The sequence below is a fragment of the Saimiri boliviensis genome, chromosome 10 (assembly GCF_048565385.1).
Source record: "Saimiri boliviensis isolate mSaiBol1 chromosome 10, mSaiBol1.pri, whole genome shotgun sequence".
NCBI lineage: Eukaryota > Metazoa > Chordata > Mammalia > Primates > Cebidae > Saimiri > Saimiri boliviensis.
Window position 1 is genome coordinate 48,739,520 of NC_133458.1, and position 21,777 is coordinate 48,761,296.

General features: G+C 43.8%; 1 protein-coding gene across 1 annotated transcript in view; it reads left to right on the plus strand.

Moving 5' to 3' along the window:
* The window catches only part of LAMB1 (laminin subunit beta 1), an 87,551-nt gene that overhangs the window by 53,104 nt on the left and 12,670 nt on the right, over positions 1-21,777 (plus strand). Inside the window, exons 21-26 of the mRNA XM_039472670.2 lie at positions 1,455-1,618; positions 3,362-3,586; positions 4,903-5,117; positions 5,806-5,902; positions 17,058-17,427; positions 20,819-21,003. Of these exons, the coding sequence (XP_039328604.1) occupies positions 1,455-1,618; positions 3,362-3,586; positions 4,903-5,117; positions 5,806-5,902; positions 17,058-17,427; positions 20,819-21,003 (1,256 nt within the window). The remainder of the gene's footprint in view (positions 1-1,454; positions 1,619-3,361; positions 3,587-4,902; positions 5,118-5,805; positions 5,903-17,057; positions 17,428-20,818; positions 21,004-21,777) is intronic.

Consider the following 21,777-nt stretch of genomic DNA (forward strand, 5'->3'; position numbering starts at 1 on the left):
TAGATTGTCTCCAAAGTTCCTTCAAGATGTTATGTTGTAGGAAATAAAATAGTAACCTACTACCATTCACCTTGACAAGCAGGCTAAAATAGCAAAAGAATGTATTGCTAAAAGGACACTGAGTTCAAACTCTGGCGCATTATTTAACTAGTTGTATAAACTTTGTAGACCCTTTTGACCTTCATGTGTGTGTTACCTTTAAAGGGTGGGATTGACATGTTGGATGTGGGAATTAATAAGTAACATGCTTCATCCCTGCCTGAGTTTGGAGCCACCTGAGAGGCAAACACAGGGGCTACACAGCTGGAGAACACCCCCGACACCCCCTTAGCTCCAGTACTGGCGAAAGCTGGGTTATAGGACGTGGCTTTAGACCTGTGGCCACCGTGGGCTTGGCAGCACCTCACCTCTCCTAGACATAGGCAGAGGCCAACAGGTATAAGCCACCCCCAGGAGGACAGACCCCGGAACACAAGGAGTGGGCAGAACCAAGTGCTCAGGGTAGGCAGGCAGCTGATAGAACTGTCAGGTGCACATGGGAGAAGTGGCCCTTCTCTGGAGAGCAGTGAGTGAGGGGCCAGTTGAGGCCATGGGTGTCACTCTAATGCAGTGGTCCTGCAAATAGGATCCCCAAATCAGCAGCATCAGTATCACCAGGGACCTACTCAATCAGAAACTCGGTGGGAGGAGCCCAGCCATCTGTGTCCACAGGCCCTCCAGGTGATTCTGATTGAAGCTAAAGTTTGAGAATCACTGCTACCATAGTACATCTTCCGCATGAAAATATGAAGAGAGGCAGGCAGATCACCTGAGGTCAGGAGTTTGAGACCAGCTTAACCAACATGATGAAACCCCATTTCTACTAAAAATACAAAAATTAGGCCAGCCTTGGTGGCTCACGCCTGTAATCCCAGCACTTTGGGAGGCCAAGGTGGGTGGATCACCTGAGGTCAGGAGTTCCAGATCAGCCTGGCCAACATGGTGAAACCCCAACTCGACTAAAAATACAAAGTTTAGCCAGGCATGGTGGCATATGCCTGTAATCCCAGCTACTCGGGAGGCTGAGGCAGGAGAATTGCTTGAATCCAGGAGGCAGAGGTTTCAGTGAGCCAAGGTCATGCCACTGCATTCCAGTCTGGGCAACAGAGTGAGACTCATTTTAAAAAAAAATTAGCCAGGTGTGATGGTGCATCCCTATAGTCCCAGCTACCTGGGAGGCTGAGGCAGGAGAATCACTTAAACCCAGAACATAGAGGCTGCAGTTAACTGAGATTGTGCCACTGTACTGCAGCTTGGGTGACAGCGTGAGACTCTGTCTCAAAAAAAGAAAAGAAAAAGCAAACATGAGGAGTGAGAAAGAATGTGCCCAAAGAGGACAGTTTTCAAGACTTCCCTTGGAATAGGTTTCTTGGAGTTGAGTGGTCATGGCCTGTTCTCTTCTGTGACTGGTGCAGGTGCTTGGCTGGTTACTATGGGGACCCCATCATTGGGTCGGGAGATCACTGCCGCCCTTGCCCTTGCCCAGATGGTCCCGACAGTGGACGCCAGTTTGCCAGGAGCTGCTACCAAGATCCTGTTACTTTACAGCTTGCCTGTGTTTGTGATCCTGGATACATTGGTAAGTTGTGTGCAGACTTGGGGAGGCACAGAGGGAGGAAAAGATGACTTTATGAGTTCATTGTTAATGAAAAAAGATGCAGCGTGAACCAATTAAGTCCACTTTTACAATCTTCAATTAAAACTCCATGTTAGAAAAGATGCCCTTTTCCTATTTGGCACATGGGGTAGAGTCAATTCATGAGTCTCTGATAAAAATGTTATAACACAAAGCAGGAGAGCAAGCTTGTGGAAATCTATAAACAAAACCCTGTGGAACGTTCTTCTGTTATTAAACATGAGAAAGATGAACTTACATTTTACTTCTCCCTTTCTTTATCCAACTCCAGCAAAAGTATCTCAAAGCTGTGAGGTGACCAAATGGTGGGCAGAAGAAAGAAAGGAGTATCATCCAGGGAAGCACCAGGTGGCTGAATACATTCTTCACTGTTATGATACTCCTGTTATCTGTCAAGATTCAATTAATCTAGCTGGGTTGTAAAAAAAATCCCCCTTCATCCTTGAAACCACTGTTACAAATACTACCCTTACTTCATCCTTGAAGCCACTGTTACAAATACTATGCTTATACATAGCTCCGTAAATATTTTTGGCATATAATTTCAGGATTTCTTTTTTTTTTTTTTTTTTTTTCTTTGAGACGGAGTTTCACTCTTGTTACCCAGGCTGAAGTGCAACGGCACGATCTCGGCTCACCGCAACCTCCGCCTCCTGGGTTCAAGCAATTCTCCTGCCTCAGCCTCCTGAGTAGCTGGGATTACAGGCACGTGCCACCATGCCCAGCTAATTTTTTGTATTTTTAGTAGAGACGGGGTTTCACCATGTTGACCAGGATGGTCTCGATCTCTCGACCTCGTGATCCACCCGCCTCGGCCTCCCAAAGTGCTGGGATTACAGGCTTGAGCCACCGCGCCCGGCCAATTTCAGGATTTCTTAGGGAAATTGGTCATCATTAAAGATGCCATTTTTCAGGTTGCTCACAGAAGAGTGGTCACTTCTCAGTTTAATTATTGAATTAGGCCCGGTGCGGTGACTCATGCCTGTAGTCCCAGCACTTTGGGAGGCTGAGGCGAGAGGATTGCTTGAGCCCAAGAGTGTGAGACCACCCTGGGCAAGATGGCGAGACATCATCTCTACAAAAAAAAAAAAAAAAAAAAAAAATTACGAAATTAGCCAAATGCAGTGGTGCGAACCTGTAGTCCCAGCTGCTGGGAAAGCTGATGTGGGAGAATTCCTTGAGCCCGGAAATTGGAAGCTGCAGTGAGCTATTATCACACCACTGCATTGCAACCTGGGTGATAAAGCAAGGCACCATTTCTTTAAAAAAAAAAAAAAAATGTAATCTTTGGTTTAGGATTTTAACATGAAGCTACATTTTACATTGTTTGCTCCCAACCCGCTCCACTCCCGTGTGCTCAGAAGCTGAAGTCTCACGTGCTGGGACCCTTCTTACTGTCCGTGCCTGCTGTGGCCTCCGAAGGAGCTGCAGCACTGTGAGAGACTACAAAATATTAGGCTGGTGCAAAAGTTAGTGCCATTTTTGCCTTTGAAAGTCATACTTCGTTCCCCTCACAACTCAAAGCCTATTCTTTCCCCTTCAGATGCGATCAGCCCGGGCTCTGTAAATATGCAGACGTGAGGAAGCACTGCGAGGATCAGCTGTCCTTAGGCGTCAGTGTTAGTGCACTAGTGAGCGTTTAGTTAATAAGCTAAACACCTTATGCTTTGTTTTATCGGGTGACAGGTTCCAGATGTGACGACTGTGCCTCGGGATTCTTTGGCAATCCATCGGAAGTGGGGGGGTCGTGTCAGCCTTGCCAGTGTCACAACAACATTGACACGACGGACCCAGAAGCCTGTGACAAGGAGACGGGGAGGTGCCTGAAGTGCCTGTACCACACGGAAGGGGAACACTGTCAGTTCTGCAGGTTTGGATACTATGGTGATGCCCTCCGGCAGGACTGTCGAAGTAAGACGCACATTTATTCTCCCACTCTTTAGAATGACTTCCATGTCCGTTTTTTCCCCATTATCACCAGATTTTGTTGTTCTTGTATTTATTTCACTTGGAAAACATTTGTTCAGAGAGGTAAAGTTTCACTTTCAACTAAAAAAAGATGAATTTTTTTTCTTTTTCTTTTTTTTTTTTTTTGAGATGGAGTCTTGACTCTGTCGTCCATGCTGGAGCACAGTGGCATGATCTCAGCTCACTGCAACCTCCGACTCCTGGGTTCGAGCGATTCTCCTGCCTCAGCCTCCCGAGTAGCTGGGATTATAGGCACCTGCCACCACACCCAGCTATTTTTTGTATTTTTAGTAGAGACAGGGTTTCACCATGTTGGTCAGGCTGGTCTCGAACTTCTGACCTCAGGTGATCCACTCACCTTGGCCTCCCAAAGTGCTGGGATTACAGGCATGAGCCATTGTGCTGGGCCATTTTTTTTTTCCTTTACATCCACACTTTCTGGCAGGACTAAGGTCTCGAGATGTGCCTGGGAGAGATAACAGGAAAGAAAAACCATGTACCTGTCCCCATGATAAATGGCATCCAGTGAAGTGTATTGATAGTGTGTTCTTCCCATGAACTTGCTGGCTGGACGGAGTTCGAAGTCCTAAATACCCACTCTGGTCCACACCTTTTCTAGTGGCACTGATGGAATATAGGCTTCAGCCTAAGGAAGAGAATGAAGTAGCATCTCTAACATCTCTCTTGGACCTCTTTATTTCTCTCTTATCAAGAGATCAGCTAGCATTTCCTCCTGCTGCAGCTGCACAGCCCCCAGGCTTCTGGCTTTGTTTATGCAAATGTGTGGAATGCTAGGGACCAGCAGGACTGGATTCCTTAAAAGCCTTAGTAGCTTAAAGGGCTTTTACCTGCTATGTCTGACATGTTTATTACTACTGTTCCCTGCCAAGAGTTTGAAATTATTAGATATCTCAATTCCCACTGGCATATTTTCATTATTATTTCCAGTTAAATCTTAAATTTTAAAATGACTCACCAGCATCTTGTCAAATCTGTGTCTCTTGAGCATACTTTTAGGTGAAATGTGTCATTGTGTATATCTGAGAAATGTCAGAACTGTGTAAGACATCATAAGTAAGAACTTCTAAACAACAATGATTTTAGCTTTCTTTTTGAATCGCCTCCATTTCTTTCCTTCTTTGGATTTCAAGGTAAGATCTGAAGTGGGAATGTCTTACTAAGCGCTTAGCTGTGGCTAACGTCTGCGTGCCTATGTATTTAGGAGTTTGACAATAAGTAAATGCGATGTTCTTTTTCAGAGTGTGTCTGTAATTACCTGGGCACTGTGCAAGAGCACTGTAATGGCTCTGACTGCCAGTGTGACAAAGCCACGGGTCAGTGCTTATGTCTTCCTAATGTGACGGGGCAGAACTGTGACCGCTGTGCGCCGAATACCTGGCAGCTGGCCAGTGGCACTGGATGTGGCCCATGCAACTGCAACGCTGCCCGTTCCTTTGGGCCATCCTGCAATGAGGTGAGGGGCTGCTGCTCGGGATGATTTCTTTACGAGCCTGGGTGTCGGCCTATGGTGGCTTTGGCCCAATTAGAGCAAGGCACCAGGTCACACAGCTTGGCAAACACAGCGTGGCCTGGATCTCAGCCCTCATTGGTACCCCTTGGCTGGGTCTACATAACCGTGTACAGAGTCCCCATCGTCCACATCCACAGCATTTCAATAGAGGGCCCCAGCTGCAGAGGCAGACTCACATAAGGATAGACAAGGGTGTGCTATTTCTCTTCAGTACCTGGCCGCTGAAGCAGACTTTTTCCTTAGCTTCTCAGCTTGAAAAGAACCCATTAGTCATATCCAGCATTGTAAAAAGTGCTGTTGTTTCTGGACACATGCTAAGGAGGACATACTCCTTAACTGGTGGGTCAGAGGTAGCCCAGGATTGTGGCTGATCTGTGAGGATAAAAGTGAAGAAATATGTAAATAAATCACAACATACTGCAGAGCTTTCCAAGCCCTGTTGCAACAGAGCAGTTAAATGCTGGCATTTAATGCTCGACACCTACAGTCAAAGTGGGAGACCCTTTTCCTAGTGAGTGGAGACCTTCTCAGGTAAACAGTTCATCCCCACATCTAATGGCAGCTAGAAAAAAAGATGACCATTGGCTTCTGGCCTGAAGCCCGCTTGACCAAGTCTGTGTTCTGGCCGCAGTTCACGGGGCAGTGCCACTGCATGCCTGGGTTTGGAGGCCGCACCTGCAGCGAGTGCCAGGAGCTCTTCTGGGGAGACCCCGACGTGGAGTGCCGAGGTGAGGTGCGGGCATTCTCGTGTTGACGCGATCAGAGTGGAGGGAACGGGGGTTCTGCAGGAGCCTTCTGTAAATTATAAAACACAGTACAAATTAGTGTGTCTATAAAAACCTGTATTTCATTACAAAAGAAATTAACACTGATTGTTTTAAAAAAACAATCTAACAAATCTAGCCCTATCTATAAGTATAGGTAGTCAAGAGTGGATGTGCATACTCTCCCAGCCACACACACACACACACACACACACACACACACACACAAACACAAAGGTGCTTTTAAAAATACTTCTAACCAAAGTGGGACCATATGAAACATATGTTTGGCAAAGTGACTTTTTACCCCCTCTGAACAGTATTTTGTAGCCAACTTCCTTAATGGCACAAGCAGAGGTAAATGATTATCCTAGTAATATCACTGAATTCAGTGGGTCAAGTGGACTCTGCTGGCAGTTTAAGATCTTGGCATCTGTGTGTAAGATAACAACCCCACCAGTGAAAACTGGAGGGCAATGTCATGGAGCCTTGGTGCACAACAAAAGGTATGTGTAGTAGGGGCTCCTAGTCAGTTAAATGTGAATAAAACCCAGATTTTCACCTAGGCTTATGATTTAAAAAAAGACGGAGGGAAATGACATTGACGAACAAAAACTTGTTAAAATTATGTGACTCATAAGGATTTTAATTTTTATGCTATTGTAATTTTTCTTCACCTGGCAAATTATTTTTCAGATCTTAAAGTCTGAAAATTATTTTTCAGATCTTAAAGTCATTTATAGAAAAGACTGAATACGTTGCTGCAACTCTGTTTTTATTTTCTTTCTTTCCCTCTTGATTCTCTATGTTTTTAATTCATCATTATGGATACATATTTCTATAGTTTCCTATGTGTTCTTTGGTATATTTGTTGCACATCTGAAATTATAGGTTGTGTTGGAGTCTTACATTTTAAAGGGACCTGTTTCTTTTTTTTGGATCCAACTATAGCAAGAAATAACACAGATCTTTAAGTTAGCAACTCATTCAGTATCTCCTATAGAAGGTTAGGAACCTAGAAACTATGTTCCTTCAGAGTGTAAACTCATCTGTTCCTTAACAGCAGAAAAAGCTCAATGGGCAAGACCAGAACAAATTAGATATGATTTGTTTTTTAAGTTGAGGTTTGGCCAGCAGGGTGTGTATGGACCTCTGACATTAGATTAAGGTTTGTTTCACCAAGGGGATGAGGTTTGCTGTCAATAAACAGATACTTTCATTCTTCATTCTCCAAACGTTGGTTCTTAATGAGATCTGACATCCCCACTTCCATTATAAGGTATTGAAATCCAGTGGACCAGTTGCTCCAAGATGTCTCTTGAAAGTAAAACTTTTCTTAAAATCTGGTTTTTCCAGGGCTGTAATCACTATTCTGTTAAATTCCTCAAACTTGTAATGCCCCAAGGCCTGATTTTTTTCTGATAAAGGCTCTATCATGGCTCATACCCTGATTCTGTCAGCATGTGTCATTGGCAAAATAGCTTTCTCTGCCAAAGCTTTCTGACCTTTGGCTCCAACTTAGCTGTGTTAGCAGGAAAAGCCTGCTACCCAGGCTCAATCAGAGAATTGTTCATGTGGTCCTTAGAACTTGACTCCTTACCCTTTTATCTTTTCTTTAAACTTTCGCCTCTAAATCTGCCAGAGAAATTGTGGCTTATAGGAACCTTGTCAACTTGTTTGGGTCAAAGTTAGATCCTGTTTTAGAAACTTTGTAAAGAGTGAGATTCATGGCATCATTGTTCGCCAACTTCTTTGTTCATTTTATCCAGAAGAAAGGTCAGCTCATTACGTAAGAAACTTTTCATCAGGAAAAGCAAACAAGCGATAAAAAGCAGAAACTGAGCGTTCTGCAAAGAAACCTCGTTTGTATGAGGAGAATGTACTGAAACTGGATATGTCTGTTCCTTTTTGCTCCTCCCTTTGGCATTTCCTTTTTTTCTTTAAGACAACCATAGAAATTTAGTTAATGGCGGAACTGCAAAGATCACCTGACTTTATGGCTTGCTCATTGTGCTGGCTGACCCCAGTGGCATAAGGGCAACAGGGACGCAGACAGATGACGAGATCCCATAGCAAAGAGCATAGTTCCTGGAGCCAGGCTGCCCGCATTCACTTCAAGCAATTGGTACTTCTGTATTAGAAGAAAACAAAGTCCCTACCCGTCTCCGCCACCCAGTCAGTATACTTCTCTCTTTACTCAGCTTGATAGAAATCTTTCCTCTCTGCATTTATGTGTATACAGCATCCATATTCATGACCCTAATATTAATACCCATTGATAACCAGTCAGCTCACACCAGCAAGAAAAAGTTTCAAGCCCTCTGGAGGTATTATAGAAGCTTCTGGAAGGATGTGAGCACAAGTGAAAATACCCTAAGAGATATTTTCAGGTTGTAGATGTAGGTGTTCCATTTTCCCCTTGTTTTCCCTCTAGATTGTCATCTGGCCAGCCTTATCTTTAGAGTTTTAGGTTTTTGGTTTTTTTTTTTTCATGGAAGACCATAAAGCCCCTTTCCCTAAAGTGTTAAAATCTGGGGTGAAGGCAGCTGGCCTCGTTGCAGACTTTGGCAATTTAAAGTTATAAAATGTTGGCCGGACATAGCGGCTCACACCTGTAATCCCAGCACTTTGGGAGGCCAGGGTAGGCAGATCACTTGAGGTCAGGAGTTCGAGACCAGCCTGGCCAAAATGGTGAAACCCTGTCTCTACTAAAAAAATATAAAAATTAATCAAATGAGGTGGCGCGCACCTGTAATCCCAGCTACCTGGGAGGCTGAGTGATGAGAATCGCTTGAATCCAGGAGGTGGAGGTTGCAGTGAGCTGAGATCACACCACTACACTCCAGTCTGGGTGACAGAGCAAGACTCCGTCTCAAAAAACAAAAAGTTATAAAATGTTGGGGCGTTTTTCTTTGGGGTATTAAAGGTAGACACTATCTCTCCTTTGTGCCCACAGTGGCTGAGCTGGGGTGGAGACATTCGGAAATCTGGGAGTAGCGGGTATTTTAGGTCATCACCATGATAGGGTCTTTGCTATAGCCACTTGGTATGCAGGAGCCAAGGATAATACATGTCCCACAGTGCTTAAGGCAGTCTCTCAAACAGCAAATGTGTTGGATCCTCATTGCTTTTGACACTCTTTGAAAAAAGCTCCTAACCTGCAAAGCACCCGAGAGAGTGAGAATTGAGTCGAGTGGACAATGGGGGATTGATTGATGGCCAGCTAGGGGGCCTGGTATATACAGGGTGGCACCAGGAGCAGGACCAGTGTGGCCTGTGAAGGCAGGGGCCAAGAGGCAGAGGCAGCCAAGGCTCAGGGTTCTGTTTGTGCTAGAATGTATTCACGAATGGAAACAGCAAGACAGGGGCTTTCTGAAGGGATGGGCCCGGAGATCCGCAGGGACACGAAGAGGTGTCATCCAGAATTAGTTGGAGCTATGTGAAAAGAACATCGACGCTCTTCTCCAATTATGTAATTCCTTGACAAATGTGTTTTCAGTTGAATTGGTTTGTTCGAGGGCAGAAATTTAGACTTTCTGGTGCCAACTAGCTAACAATATGCTTATAGAAAGATTTAAGTCATAGCTAAGTACTCTCCTTATGGAAAAAAAAAACGTAGTTATGTAAAAGACAAATGAGTTGAGCCTCCAACTTACAGATTGTTGAATGTTCCTATTGTCCAGACGGGTTGGGGCTGTGGGCCGACGGTGCCAAGCCTGAACAAGCCCACCACTGTGCTGGGACGGAGAGGGAATCTCATCCACCCACCACGAACGTGCTGGAGAAAACAGCCTGGGGCACTGCGTTGCCCTCCTCAGGAGTCAGAGGGTCACAGGAGGAATCTTTCTGTTGATTCATAGATAGCAAAAAGGGAGGGTAAGGTTTCCATGTGGGGCCACTGGCTCTTGGGAAAGGGCAGTGTCTCTAAACCCAGGTGAACTGGAAATGTGGCGCATAGGGAGAAGACCCGGGTAGCGGCCACTTCCCCATCATGCTGCTGTTCTCATTTCATGTTTCTTGAGTAGAAAAACAGTGTGTTCTTTTGCGCAGACATTAATCTTTAGAATGCCTGTATTTTCTTATGTTGGGATTTTTTTTTTCACCACCACCCACCTTAATATTTCCATTGTGACTCAGAAAATCAGACTTCATTTGATTCCTTCGAGAACTATAAATAGTGTTGTCAGGATAGCGAAGTCTTGCCTGATATAATTCTCATTACAGAATGTGTTCTCGGAAGTGGTAGGCTAGACCAGAGCTGAGCAGACCACAGCACATGTCCGCATCCAGCCCCCTGCCCATAGTGGGAAGTGAAGTTTTCCACCCACTTGTTTATGTATTTTCCATGGCTGTTTTTGGGCAGCAATGCCAGTCAGGTCATCATGACAGAGACACAATGGCCTGAAAGCTGGAAAGATGTACTATTTTAACTTTTACATTAAAACTTTATGACCCCTGTGCTAGACAGGCAGCTCATTTCTGCAAGTGAAATTATATTCATCCCCCAACTTGCATTCTAAAACTGAAGTTATATTACTGAGCCAAAAAAAAAAGGGAAAGGATAGAAGAGAATGTCAGAAAAAAAGAAAATCCCATGTAAGAGATATAAATTATTTAAATTGCCCTTGCTTTTAGTAAATAGCAATGCCTAGGTAAAGTGTCAGTAAACTTCTTGGCATTGCAGCAGATCCTGGAGTCCCATGTAGCTTTGAGGCAAGGTCCATGGCACAAGGGAACCCCATTACCTGAATCTTAGGGTGTAGCACTTTCTCTGTTCCAAGGCAAATTTAAGTTTTCAACAGAAAGGAGGATAACCAGCCGAACAGAGTGATCAGTGGTGCAGAGTGGGGCGTGGACACAGAACAGCTGATACTGTTCTGTCACTTGCAGGCTATTTGGGGACATGTGGTACATACAGTGAAGTAACAAAATAGCAGAAATCAGTGGTACAACCTTTTCAGTAGTCAGAAGAGGGCAAGATCGGTAGGAACTGGAGTCATTAGGGAAGGGTTTGCAGAAACGATTAGCTCTAGTGGTCCTCTACAGAATGTGCTGAGTGCTGAGCACTTTTAGGCATATTATGTAAATATTCTTAATTTTATCCTTGCAACAAAAAACCTATGGGGGTAATTATAATCTCCATTTCACAGTTGACAACCTCAGGCTCAGAGAGGTTAAGTGACTTTCCCAAAGGCATACCTCGAGTGAGGAAGGAACTGGGATCTGAAGCCAGGCTTGTGTGGCCCCTGTCCCAGCTCTTTTCACAGGCCTGGGGGTCCTTGTTGACAGGTGGTATTTAGAGAGGAAATTATCATCCTAGCTAAAGGACAATAAAGATAACATGAAGCCGCCCTTGGGAAACAGTCTTAGCTGGAGAGTCATGGAGAGATCTGGTTTTACCAGATTGTGAAAAGCCCATTGAGGGTACACTTTGTTCTGTGGGCACAGGAAGTCTAGAGGAGGAGAGGGAAGGATGTAATGGAAGCAGGCAGGCTAGGTCTATGTGGTAAGTGGGTACATTTCCCATTCTGGCGTTCTTGACTTAGTGTTTTCCTCTAGGCCTTCGTATCTTTAAAATCGGTAGAATAGCTTTCGTTTACCTACCTTGTGAACATTATGTTTTAAAGAAGAAAACGTAGTAAAAATAGAGGAAACCTACTGGCCACAGAACAGAGAATGTACTTACTGGTGAAAGAATTATAGCTTGTAAAATGACTATCTCATTTAAAAAATACTGTTAATTCATCTTCATGATTTGTTCGTCTTCAAGATTAGGCAACAACTTTTTCTATATATGCTCTCCTTTCCAAGAGAAAGTTTCTGTTTCTCTGCCATGTAATCCCCATTTGCTTTTTTTTTTTTTAAGACAGAGTTTTGCTCTTGTTGCCCATGGTGGAGTGCAATAGTGCAATCTCAGCTCACCGCTACCTCCGCCTCCTGGGTTCAAGCAATTCTCCTGCCTCAGCCTCCCAAGTAGCTGGATTACAGGCATGTGCCACTACACCCTGATAATTTTTGTATTTTTAGTAGCGATGGAGTTTCACCATGTTGGTCAGGCTGGTCTTGAACTCCCAACCTCAGGTGATCTGCCTGCCTGGGCCTTCCAAAGTGCTGGGATTACAGGTGTGAGCCACCGCGCCAGGCCCCAAATATCCAGTATCTTTTTTCTTTTCTTTCTTTCTTTTTTTTTGACAGGGTCTCTCTCTCACCTGGGCTGGAGTGCAGTGGCACAATCTCAGCACACTGTAACCTCTGCCTCCTGGGTTCAGGCAATTCTCCTGCCTCAGCCTCCTGAGTAGCTGGGATTACAGGCATGCACCACGATGCCCAGCTAATTTTTTGTATTTTTAGTAGAGACGGGGTTTCACCATGTTGACCAGGATGGTCTCGATCTCTTGACCTCGTGATCCACCCGCCTTGGCCTCCCAAAGTGCTGGGATTACAGGCTTGAGCCACCGTGCCCGGCTTATAATCCCATTTCTTAAAGCAAAACTGCTTTATCTAGGTCATTTGGATTATGATTCCTTTCTAGTAAGAAAGAAACCCAGCTGGAACTCATCAGCTGCAGCCTGAATAGTCAGTTCACAGTTTTTCAGATCCAGGTGGGTGTGTGAGATGTTGGGAGAATCTCCTTTGTACATTAGTGTCCATAAAGTTTTACTAAATTGTCAGGTAAACTGACCTTTCTGCTTCAGCCATGTGATGGGAGTTTCACTGAAAATATTCTTGGAGTGGAGGTGTCTTTTTACAAGGTTGTAAAATGTGAGCCTTCTGGTGCCTGCCTCTCAGGTGACCCCAAGAGAAGCAATTCTGGAAATTCAATAGCCAGGGAAGGAAGCGCATGACCAGGGACTTCAGCTTGAAATCAAACCCTGGTGCATTTGGGACTAGTTATTTGGCGCCCTTCTGGAGAGCCAAGCCCAACTTTTCAATAATGAGACTGTAATCCAGTCATCTGTGAGATTTGATGGTTTACTTATCAGTTGGGGAAAGGAATGTTAGTCAGTTTGCCTGAACCGGTCGTGCCTTCTGGAGAGAGCTGAAGCTTTGCTGACTCTTTGGAACTCTTGTGCAGGCTAATTTCCCTTGGCCAGATAGAGGGAAGCCTTATTTGCCTTTTAAGTCTTTCAGTGTTGGGCTGTTTTCCCCTTAAAGATGCCTGTGACAGAATGGGAGCAAGACATGCCTTTAGCAATGAAATAAATGAAAAATGATCAGGGAAATGAAGTCAACATATGCATGCATTCCTTGCCCCAAGCATGAATGCAGCAAAAACCTAATAGTTAGGACTGAACAAAGGTGTACCTTTGCATCATCTATGGGAAAGGAGTAATTGTCTAAGCAAATGACAAGCATATGCAGCTCTGCCTCAGTGTGTCAAGCCTAAGGGATACCGGTGTGAGTAGGCCCCAGAGAGCTGCCCCTACCCTGACCACTGGCTGGGCCCTGCGGGGAAGAGGCATACAAGGTAGTCTTGTTACAAATGGTGTCACTTCCTCTGTTACATAAGTCCTGAGATTTGTGCATCAGCCTACGTTGGTGAACTTCCAAAGTCATGGTTCTGCTCCAGCTCCACCCTTTGAAGGGTCAGAGACAGACACACATACATACACATGCACGCATGTGCTCTCCTCTCTTTTTTTCCTCTCTCTAACATACAGAAGGGGGGCAGAAACAACTGGGAAAGTAACAGTCAGTGCTCCCCAAAATGGAGTCTCATGACTCAACATCAGTATCTCCTGGGAACTTGTTTTATAAATAAAAATAATTCTGAGCCCAACCCAGACCTACTGAATCAGAATCTGGGAATGGGAGGAGAGTGGAAAAGCAATCTGGTTTTTATGAACTTTCCAGGGGATTCTGATCCCTACCCAAGTTTAAGAGGTGAGGACCCAGGTGACTCGGGTAACTTTTAACTTTCTGGAAGATGACTCAGTTTTACCAAATGATAATGAAAATCTGTTCCTAAAATCTAAACAACATAAACTTTTAAGGTACTAAGCTCTTTAAGTTATTCATAAATTATCTAAATTCTTCCTAATCTCAGAAATCGATTGTTGTAGTGGTTTTCCCAAGGCTTTCTCGTTATTTCTCTGGGGTGTCACTGGCATTGACTTCCACTAAGAAAAGATCTCATGGTCAAATGACTTTCATTACAACTGGATACAAACAATGTAAAACAAAGATTTTCCTGCAGAACTCTTCTGAGTCTATATTATCCTGACACTTGTTTTTAATCTTCAAGAAAGGATACAGAATTTTTCATCATGGGAGACTTTTTTCAAGGAACATATCACAGAACAGATGGTCTACAGATCACCATTAAAGTTATCCATGATTTGCCTGAGCAGCTTCCTGATTCATTATAAGAATGTTCTCCTAAAGAGAAAAATGAAACATACCTTAAGTGCCTGGAAAAAAAAAAATCTGTTTTTTGAAAAATACACACCCAGGCTGGGCATGATGGCTCATGCCTGTAATCCCAACACTTTGGGAGGCTGAGGCAGGTGGATCACAACGTCAGGAATTCGAGACCAGCCTGACCAACATGGTGAAACCTCATCTCTACTAAAAATATAAAAAATTAGCCAGGCATGGTGGCACATGCCTGTAATTCCAGCTACTCAGGAGGCTGAGACAGGAGAATTGTTTGAACCCGGGAGGTGGAGGTTGCAGTGAGCCAAGATCATGCCATTGCACTCCAGCCTGGGGCACAGAGCAAGACTCCATCTCAAGAAAAAGAAACACACACACACACACACACACACACACACACACACACACACACACACACAGAGTTTTACTTTTGAAATCCTAAGGTTTGGTTTTGAAAACCCCAGGCACTAAGGAAAATCCTAAAGGTTAAAAAATTAATATTCTAAACTTCAAATTTTTGAACAATCATGTTATTGGCAAATACTAAAAATAAACATATGACTAGGACCACTGTTTTTCCCCTTCAACCGATGGAAATACAAACAAGCATTACTCTTAGTAGAAGACTACCAGGCACTTGTAGGGACACAAAAAGTGATGATAAAAACTATTTGTTTATTGAATGCTTGCTATAGAACAGATGCTCTTCTCAGCACTGTGTAATTATTTTATCTTGAGAGCAATCCCATAGTTATAATCATTACCTCTTCTTACAGATAGGGAAGATATGACTCAGTTTCCTAATTATCCAGGGTCACATCACAGGTGTGAGGAAGGCAGGACTTACCACCTCAATCCACAGCTCATGCTCTTAACCACAATGCTGTGCTCCTCAGACCTGCCACTGGAGAGCCTGGAATGTAGTGGGAGAACAAAGGCAATAAAAAGATAAACTAGCACTGTAAGGCAGGATGTGGTGAGGGCCAAACGCATGGGCCGCAGACGCATGTGGGTTCAAAGGATAGTGGTGTTAGAGCAGCTCTCGGGCTCTTAGTAACTGGTTCTGGGAGATGTTCCATTAGGAAGTTTTTCAGAGGCAAATCACAGCTACTGACTCAAGATTTTATAAAGAGACCTGAGAAAGCACGAATCTGTTGTGCTTTGCCACCATTGACTCTTTGCTTCGGGAGCATTATGTTCTTTTATAAAGGTATGTAAGTGTCCCTCGCATGCCTAGACTAAAATGAGGTTGGGGCTTCATTTGGAAAAGACATTTGGATTCTGATTGCAAGTGAACGCTGTGTCTGACGCTGAATAAGAAAAAACGGTTTAAGATGTGCCTCTGCCCTTGGAGTCTGCAGTGCAGTTAGGGAAATAAGATGGTATGTTACTTTATTTATTCCTACCTTTCCCCAGAGTGGGTGGAAGCCCAGCGATAAGATGTTATCATAAGGCCTTTTGTTATTCAGACCCTATATAAATAATTTTAAATGTCAGGTGTTGATATAAAAATGTTTTGGTCTCCTGAAACTTGGAAATCTAAGCCAGGGTTCAAGGGCACAGCCATTGTGCTAAGTAATGTCAGCCACAGCTACTGCCAAGAACAGATTTTGTCCTGTACCGCGTGTGATTTTGCCCTGTGCCACTTGGCTTTGCATAAGGTGCCAGCCCTGTTGGGCCTGTGAGAGAATGAGACTGAATGAATGGCTCCTAAGATCCCCACTTGTAGTACTGGCAGTCTTCATCACAATAGCAGGCACCCATTATACTTAGATTATACTTAGTTGAAGGCCTTTAAACAGGATACTTAGTTTAAAACTAAGTATTTTTAAAAACGCTTTGGGGTTTGTTTTTTTGAGACAGACTTTCGCCCCGTCGCCTAGGCTGAGTGCACTGACATGATTTCGGCTCACTGCAACTTCCACCTTCCAGGTTCAAGCGATTCTCCTGCCTCGGCCTCCCAAGTAGCTGGGACTACAGGCATGCCCAGCTAATTTTTTTTTTTGTATTTTTAGTAGAGACAGGGTTTCACTGTGTTAGCCAGGATGGTCTCGATCTCCTGACCTAGTAATCCGCCTCCCAAAGTGCCGGGATTACAGGCGTGAGCCACTGCGCCCAGCTCAGTTTTGTTTTGATCATATTTATTGCATTTTATTAAGTATGTTTTGTGGCGAGATACAGTCAGGTATGTTAGGAGCTGCTTATTTGCAATGTATCCATGCCAGATGGCACATTACCAGGATATAATCTGGACTGTCTGTACAGACATGGTCTGTGGGGAAATCCTAATAAGAGGAAGGCACAGGTAGGATGGAGGTGAAGAGTATAGACTCCGGAGTTGCGAAGAGCTGAACCAGAATCTTGGCGTGACCTTTTCCTTGCAGTGAGACTTTGGGCATGTTATGTAATCTCTCTCATCTCTCAGTTCCCACATCTGTGAAACAGTGATTATTATAACACCTATCCCATAGGGCTGTTGTGAGGGTTAAATGGAGTCATTCGTGTAAAACATTTCTGTTAGCTGTTAATTTTTTAAAGATTATATTAATGCTAAGAAGGGGTTAGCAACCACTGAAATCACTCCTGTGCTAGAGCAAGCTGCTACAGTCTCTACCTGAGCCGGTGGTAAGTTGATGGTTGACACCTTCCCATTTTCACAGTGAAATGAGGATTCTGAATGTCACATCTTGTCACTGAGATTCAAGATCAAGTAGATCAGCTAGCATTGCTCCTTCCCTTCTAGCCTGTGACTGTGACCCCAGAGGCATTGAGACGCCACAGTGTGACCAGTCCACGGGCCAGTGTGTCTGCGTGGAGGGTGTCGAGGGTCCACGCTGTGACAAGTGCACTCGAGGGTACTCGGGGGTCTTCCCTGACTGCACACCCTGCCACCAGTGCTTTGCTCTCTGGGACGTGATCATTGCCGAGCTGACCAACAGGACACACAGGTTCCTGGAGAAAGCCAAGGCCTTGAAGATCAGTGGTGTGATCGGGCCTTACCGGGAGACTGTGGACTCGGTGGAGAAGAAAGTCAGCGAGATAAAAGACATCCTGGCGCAGAGCCCGGCAGCAGAGCCGCTGAAAAACATTGGGAATCTCTTTGAGGAAGCAGAGTAAGTAGTTAATGAGCAGGAGTAACAACTCACAGTATTTTTCAGCTTTTTGAATAAACAGCAAAGATTTCCTGGCATGGTGCTTCCATCAGAAGGTTTGGTTAGTCCTGTGGGTGAAAACAGATTCTGGGTCATTTATTTTCCAGCAGTCTTGACTGGGCATTTGGGTGAGTGAATGCTGGCACATCCGTGGGGACCAGCCTTCTGGAGGCTGCAGTGCAGAACATGCAAGCATTATATTCCGTGCTCCTCCTTGCAAATCATGTTCTAAGTCAGTAAAATGGAAGGAATGCTGGATTTAGAAGACAAAGATCCGTAATTGAGTGTTGGCTTTGATGCCAGGCTTGTGAACGTAGGTGACTCAACTCCTGAGCCTCTATTTTCTCTCCTGTGGAGAAGGGGTAGGATAATATATGTCATTACCTTACAGAGAAATGAAAGGATTGATATATAAAATGACAACAGGATTGCAAAAAGAATTGTAAATTGTTAAGTATTGCTACTATGGGGGAAATTCCATTACCTCAAATAAGATTCCTTACTTCAAGTTTTTTCTGCTTCTCCGCCATTAGTCCACCAGACCAGTGCTTCATTTATCTAGTTACAACAATGCCTCTACACTAAAAGTCCCCATCGCACCCGCTCTGGGCAATCATCCCTCTGATTGGACAGTGTTTATTTTGTTAGAGGAAGCCTAGAGAATGGAGCTGAGTGATGCTGAACTTTCAAGGATCATTTTTCTACCCTTTCTCCTAGCCTTCCCTCTCTTGCCCCTAAACTCCTTTAGCCAAAAAGAACCCCCCAAAACAGCACAATAAGACCTAAGTGCTAAAGGACAGAATCAGGAAAGGCTGTGAAGCATCTGTGCTTCCCTAGATGCTATGGATTTTTCATTGCAGTCTCACAACTAGGCCTAAGGGAACCGCTTCGCAGTTAAATCCTGTACTGTACACTGAGGTATTTATATTACAAAATGACAGTCACTTTTTGTGTGTGTGATGATGTCATATTTGGGTTTAGGGGTTCAGGGTGCCCTTAGCTTCCCTGAGAGGACGTTTCTTCAGGTTCTTGCCCTCTTAAGAATGAGAGAGGAGACCACAGTGCAATGCGGAGTAAGTGCCAGACTCTAAAGTGTTTGTAGAAAGTGATTTATTTAGAGAGAAAAAGGAGAAGGAGAGAGGAACAGCTAACTCTCACACTGAGTGAGAGAATCCAGAAAGATGGAATCCCGGAGAGGAAAGCAGCTTCCACACTGAGTGGAAGGGAAGAGAGAGAGAGAGGGAGGAAGTTTAGGAGGGGGAGACAGGCTTCCACAAGAGTGTGTGGAAGGGGACTCCAGAGGGGAACTCCAGGAGAGAGAAAAACAGCTTCCACAAGAGTGTTCGAGGAAGGGGACCCAAACATGGAGTGCGAAGGGGTGTGGAAGAAGGGGACTTTTAACCTGGGAGGAACCCCCAGGGTTCCTTAAAACCTTCTCCAAGACCCCAGGCCAATGAAAGGAGTTCCTTAGAACTTCTGCTAGAGCGACTGACTCGGTGTCTTCCTGCGCCCACGAAATTTAAACATAAACCATTAAGTCTCCCAGATGGAGAGAGATGGGAGGGGGGCATGGTGCTAGGAAGTTCTTGCCCTTAAAGCTACGCCCCCTTGTGGGCCCAGAGAGAGAACACCTTACTCAATGAGACTTTAATCAGCATCTCTAAGAAGCCAGAGGGACTTTTCATCTCATACAATGCATGAGTAGCAGAGAACAGCAGACATTAGCTCAAGTGACTTGAAGGGGTCCTTCCTAGAATGTAGATTTAAAGTAACTGGCTCTTGATGTCAAACCTCGAGTTTTATGCTCAAGATCATGTAGCTGGCCAGAGTGTTAGGAAATGTCAGCTGTAGGGGGACAATGCATTTAATGAGGCATTTTACCTCACTGAAAAGACTAAGCCTCCTAATGTGCAGAAATCACAGTTTTGGCAGGCCATGGTCCAAATGCAAGCCCATTTAGGAAATGATTCTTGGCCTGGGTCTTACGCACCTCTGGGAGAAAAAAAAATCTGGTGTCCTTTGAGAGCCTGCCAGGAGAGAGATTACATTCCCAAAACAGCTCTGTTTCTACCCTCCCTATTCATTTAACTAGACAGATTATAATAATCACAGGAAAACTAGTTCCATTACTCTTTTTCTCAACATACTATCCAAGGGTACATGTTGTAGGAACCAGAGTGGCCCTATTTTAAAATATGATGTTAGGTTTGCTTAAAAAAAAAAAAGTAACATTTTATGAGACCCTGAGAAGAAATTAAAACCTTCTGTGAGTCAACTGATTAATAAAAGCAAAGCATTGAAAAAAGAAGCTATGAATATTATCCTCAGGAAAAAAGGCACTGAAATATAACTTAATCTACTATTTTAAACAATCCCTTTAAGTACTGTTTGCATTGGGCTACGGTTTTATCTCAGCCTTACTCAGCACTTTTCTAATGGCTCCCAACCTTTCAGCATCTTTACATTTTTCTGATTTTTTAATACTAGTACATCCCTGAGAAGACAATTATATTCAATTAGGTGAACCAATAATACCCAGAGGTAAAGTCTGCTGAAATACTACTTTATGATACACATACAACCCCACCCACAGCCACCTAGAGCACACGCACGTGCACACACAGACACAGAGTGTACACAATAACATACAAATAGATGTTGAAAGTACAGCTTGGTAGATTTGAAGATACAAAACAAAATGCAGTTTAGATTCCAAATGAAATACTGTGAAAACTGAATGTCATTATTTCATTCTCAGTAGATGCTGCTTCCTTATAAAAAATAAAAAGGCTATTAACAGATGCAGGAGGCTCCTCTGATGGAAGAGAGGTGTATGAAATTGGTGCTGATATTGTTGGCTGTTGTCTTTGTGGCAGGCTATAGGGCTTCCTCTCTGCATGTTCCATCTTGAAGGAGATCCCCGAGGCTTAGGGAAGAATGTTTTGGGTTGGTGGCTGGGAGGCCTAATTGTACACTGGAGTCATTTATGTCCTGAGTTTTCACTATTGTAAGGGCTCGAAGCTGCTTGTGGATGGAGCTGGACCTCCACACACTGACCTGTGCTCATGTTACAACAGTAATTTGGAATTCCTCAAATGGCTTGTCTGCCGCAACTCAGCTGAGTGGTACTTCTGTGTTTCTCTTAAAAGTCTCTGAACAAAGAAAAATTGTTCGATTTAATGCAATCTGTTATGATAAGGAAAATAAAACCAGCACTTAGAGATGAAATGTTACAAATTACTGAATTGGTTTGAAAATTGTAATGGATACAGTGTACTAGTAGAAAATATGAAATCTAAGAGTTCTTCCTTGGGTTAACTTTATGTAGGTAAGCTTAACTTTCTCTTTACAGGAAACTGACTAAAGATGTTACAGAAATGATGGCTCAAGTAGAAGCGAAATTATCTGACACAACCTCCCAGAACAACAGCACGACCAAAGAACTGGATTCTCTACAGACAGAAGCTGAAAGCCTAGAAAACACTGTGAAAGAACTTGCTGAACAACTGGAATTTATCAAAAACTCAGATATTCGGGGTGAGCATTTTTTGGTGCAAATACTCAGTCCCAGACAATGGATTTAACGTTGTCTAACCTTTTAATGTGACACTTTTGCAAAAAGTTTCTAATAAATTATAAAACTTTTGCTCATCCAGTTTCTGGATCCAAGTCCCCATTTGACAGAGTGGGACTTGGGCACAGAGAACCTAAGAGACATAGCAAAGGTCCCACAGGGTGAGTGGCAATAGTTATATTCTAATGGTATCCACTTCCTGATTGTTTTTTTTTCTCCACTTAGTAGTTTAATCCTGGCCTCTTATTGGCAGGGAATTCTTTGGGATAGTTAGGGCATTAATACTTCTGCAAATTCTTTCACATTCAAGAATGCTGCTTAGTCAGAAAAAATTTTTGCAAATCACTATTGATATACACTTTATAGGATCCTCAGCAAAAAGTGAAAAAATGTAGAAATATGTTACATCATTCTGTCCCACTATCCATATTGTTTCCTGCATGACTGCTTTTGGACTAGACTCCTAAAGCTAAAACATGTCATGCTGTTATAAATAATACAGTCATCCCTGTATTACCAGGGATTGGTAATACAGGACAACCAGTCCGGGATTGGTTCCCGGACCCACTGCAGAAACCAAAATCCACAGATGCTGAAGTCTGTTATATAAAATGACATAGTATTTGCATATAAACTATGCACACGCTCCTGTATGCTTTTCTTTGTTTTTTAAAGAGACGGGCTCTTGCTATGTTGCTCAGGCTGGTCTTGAACTTCTGGTCTCAAGTGATCCTCCT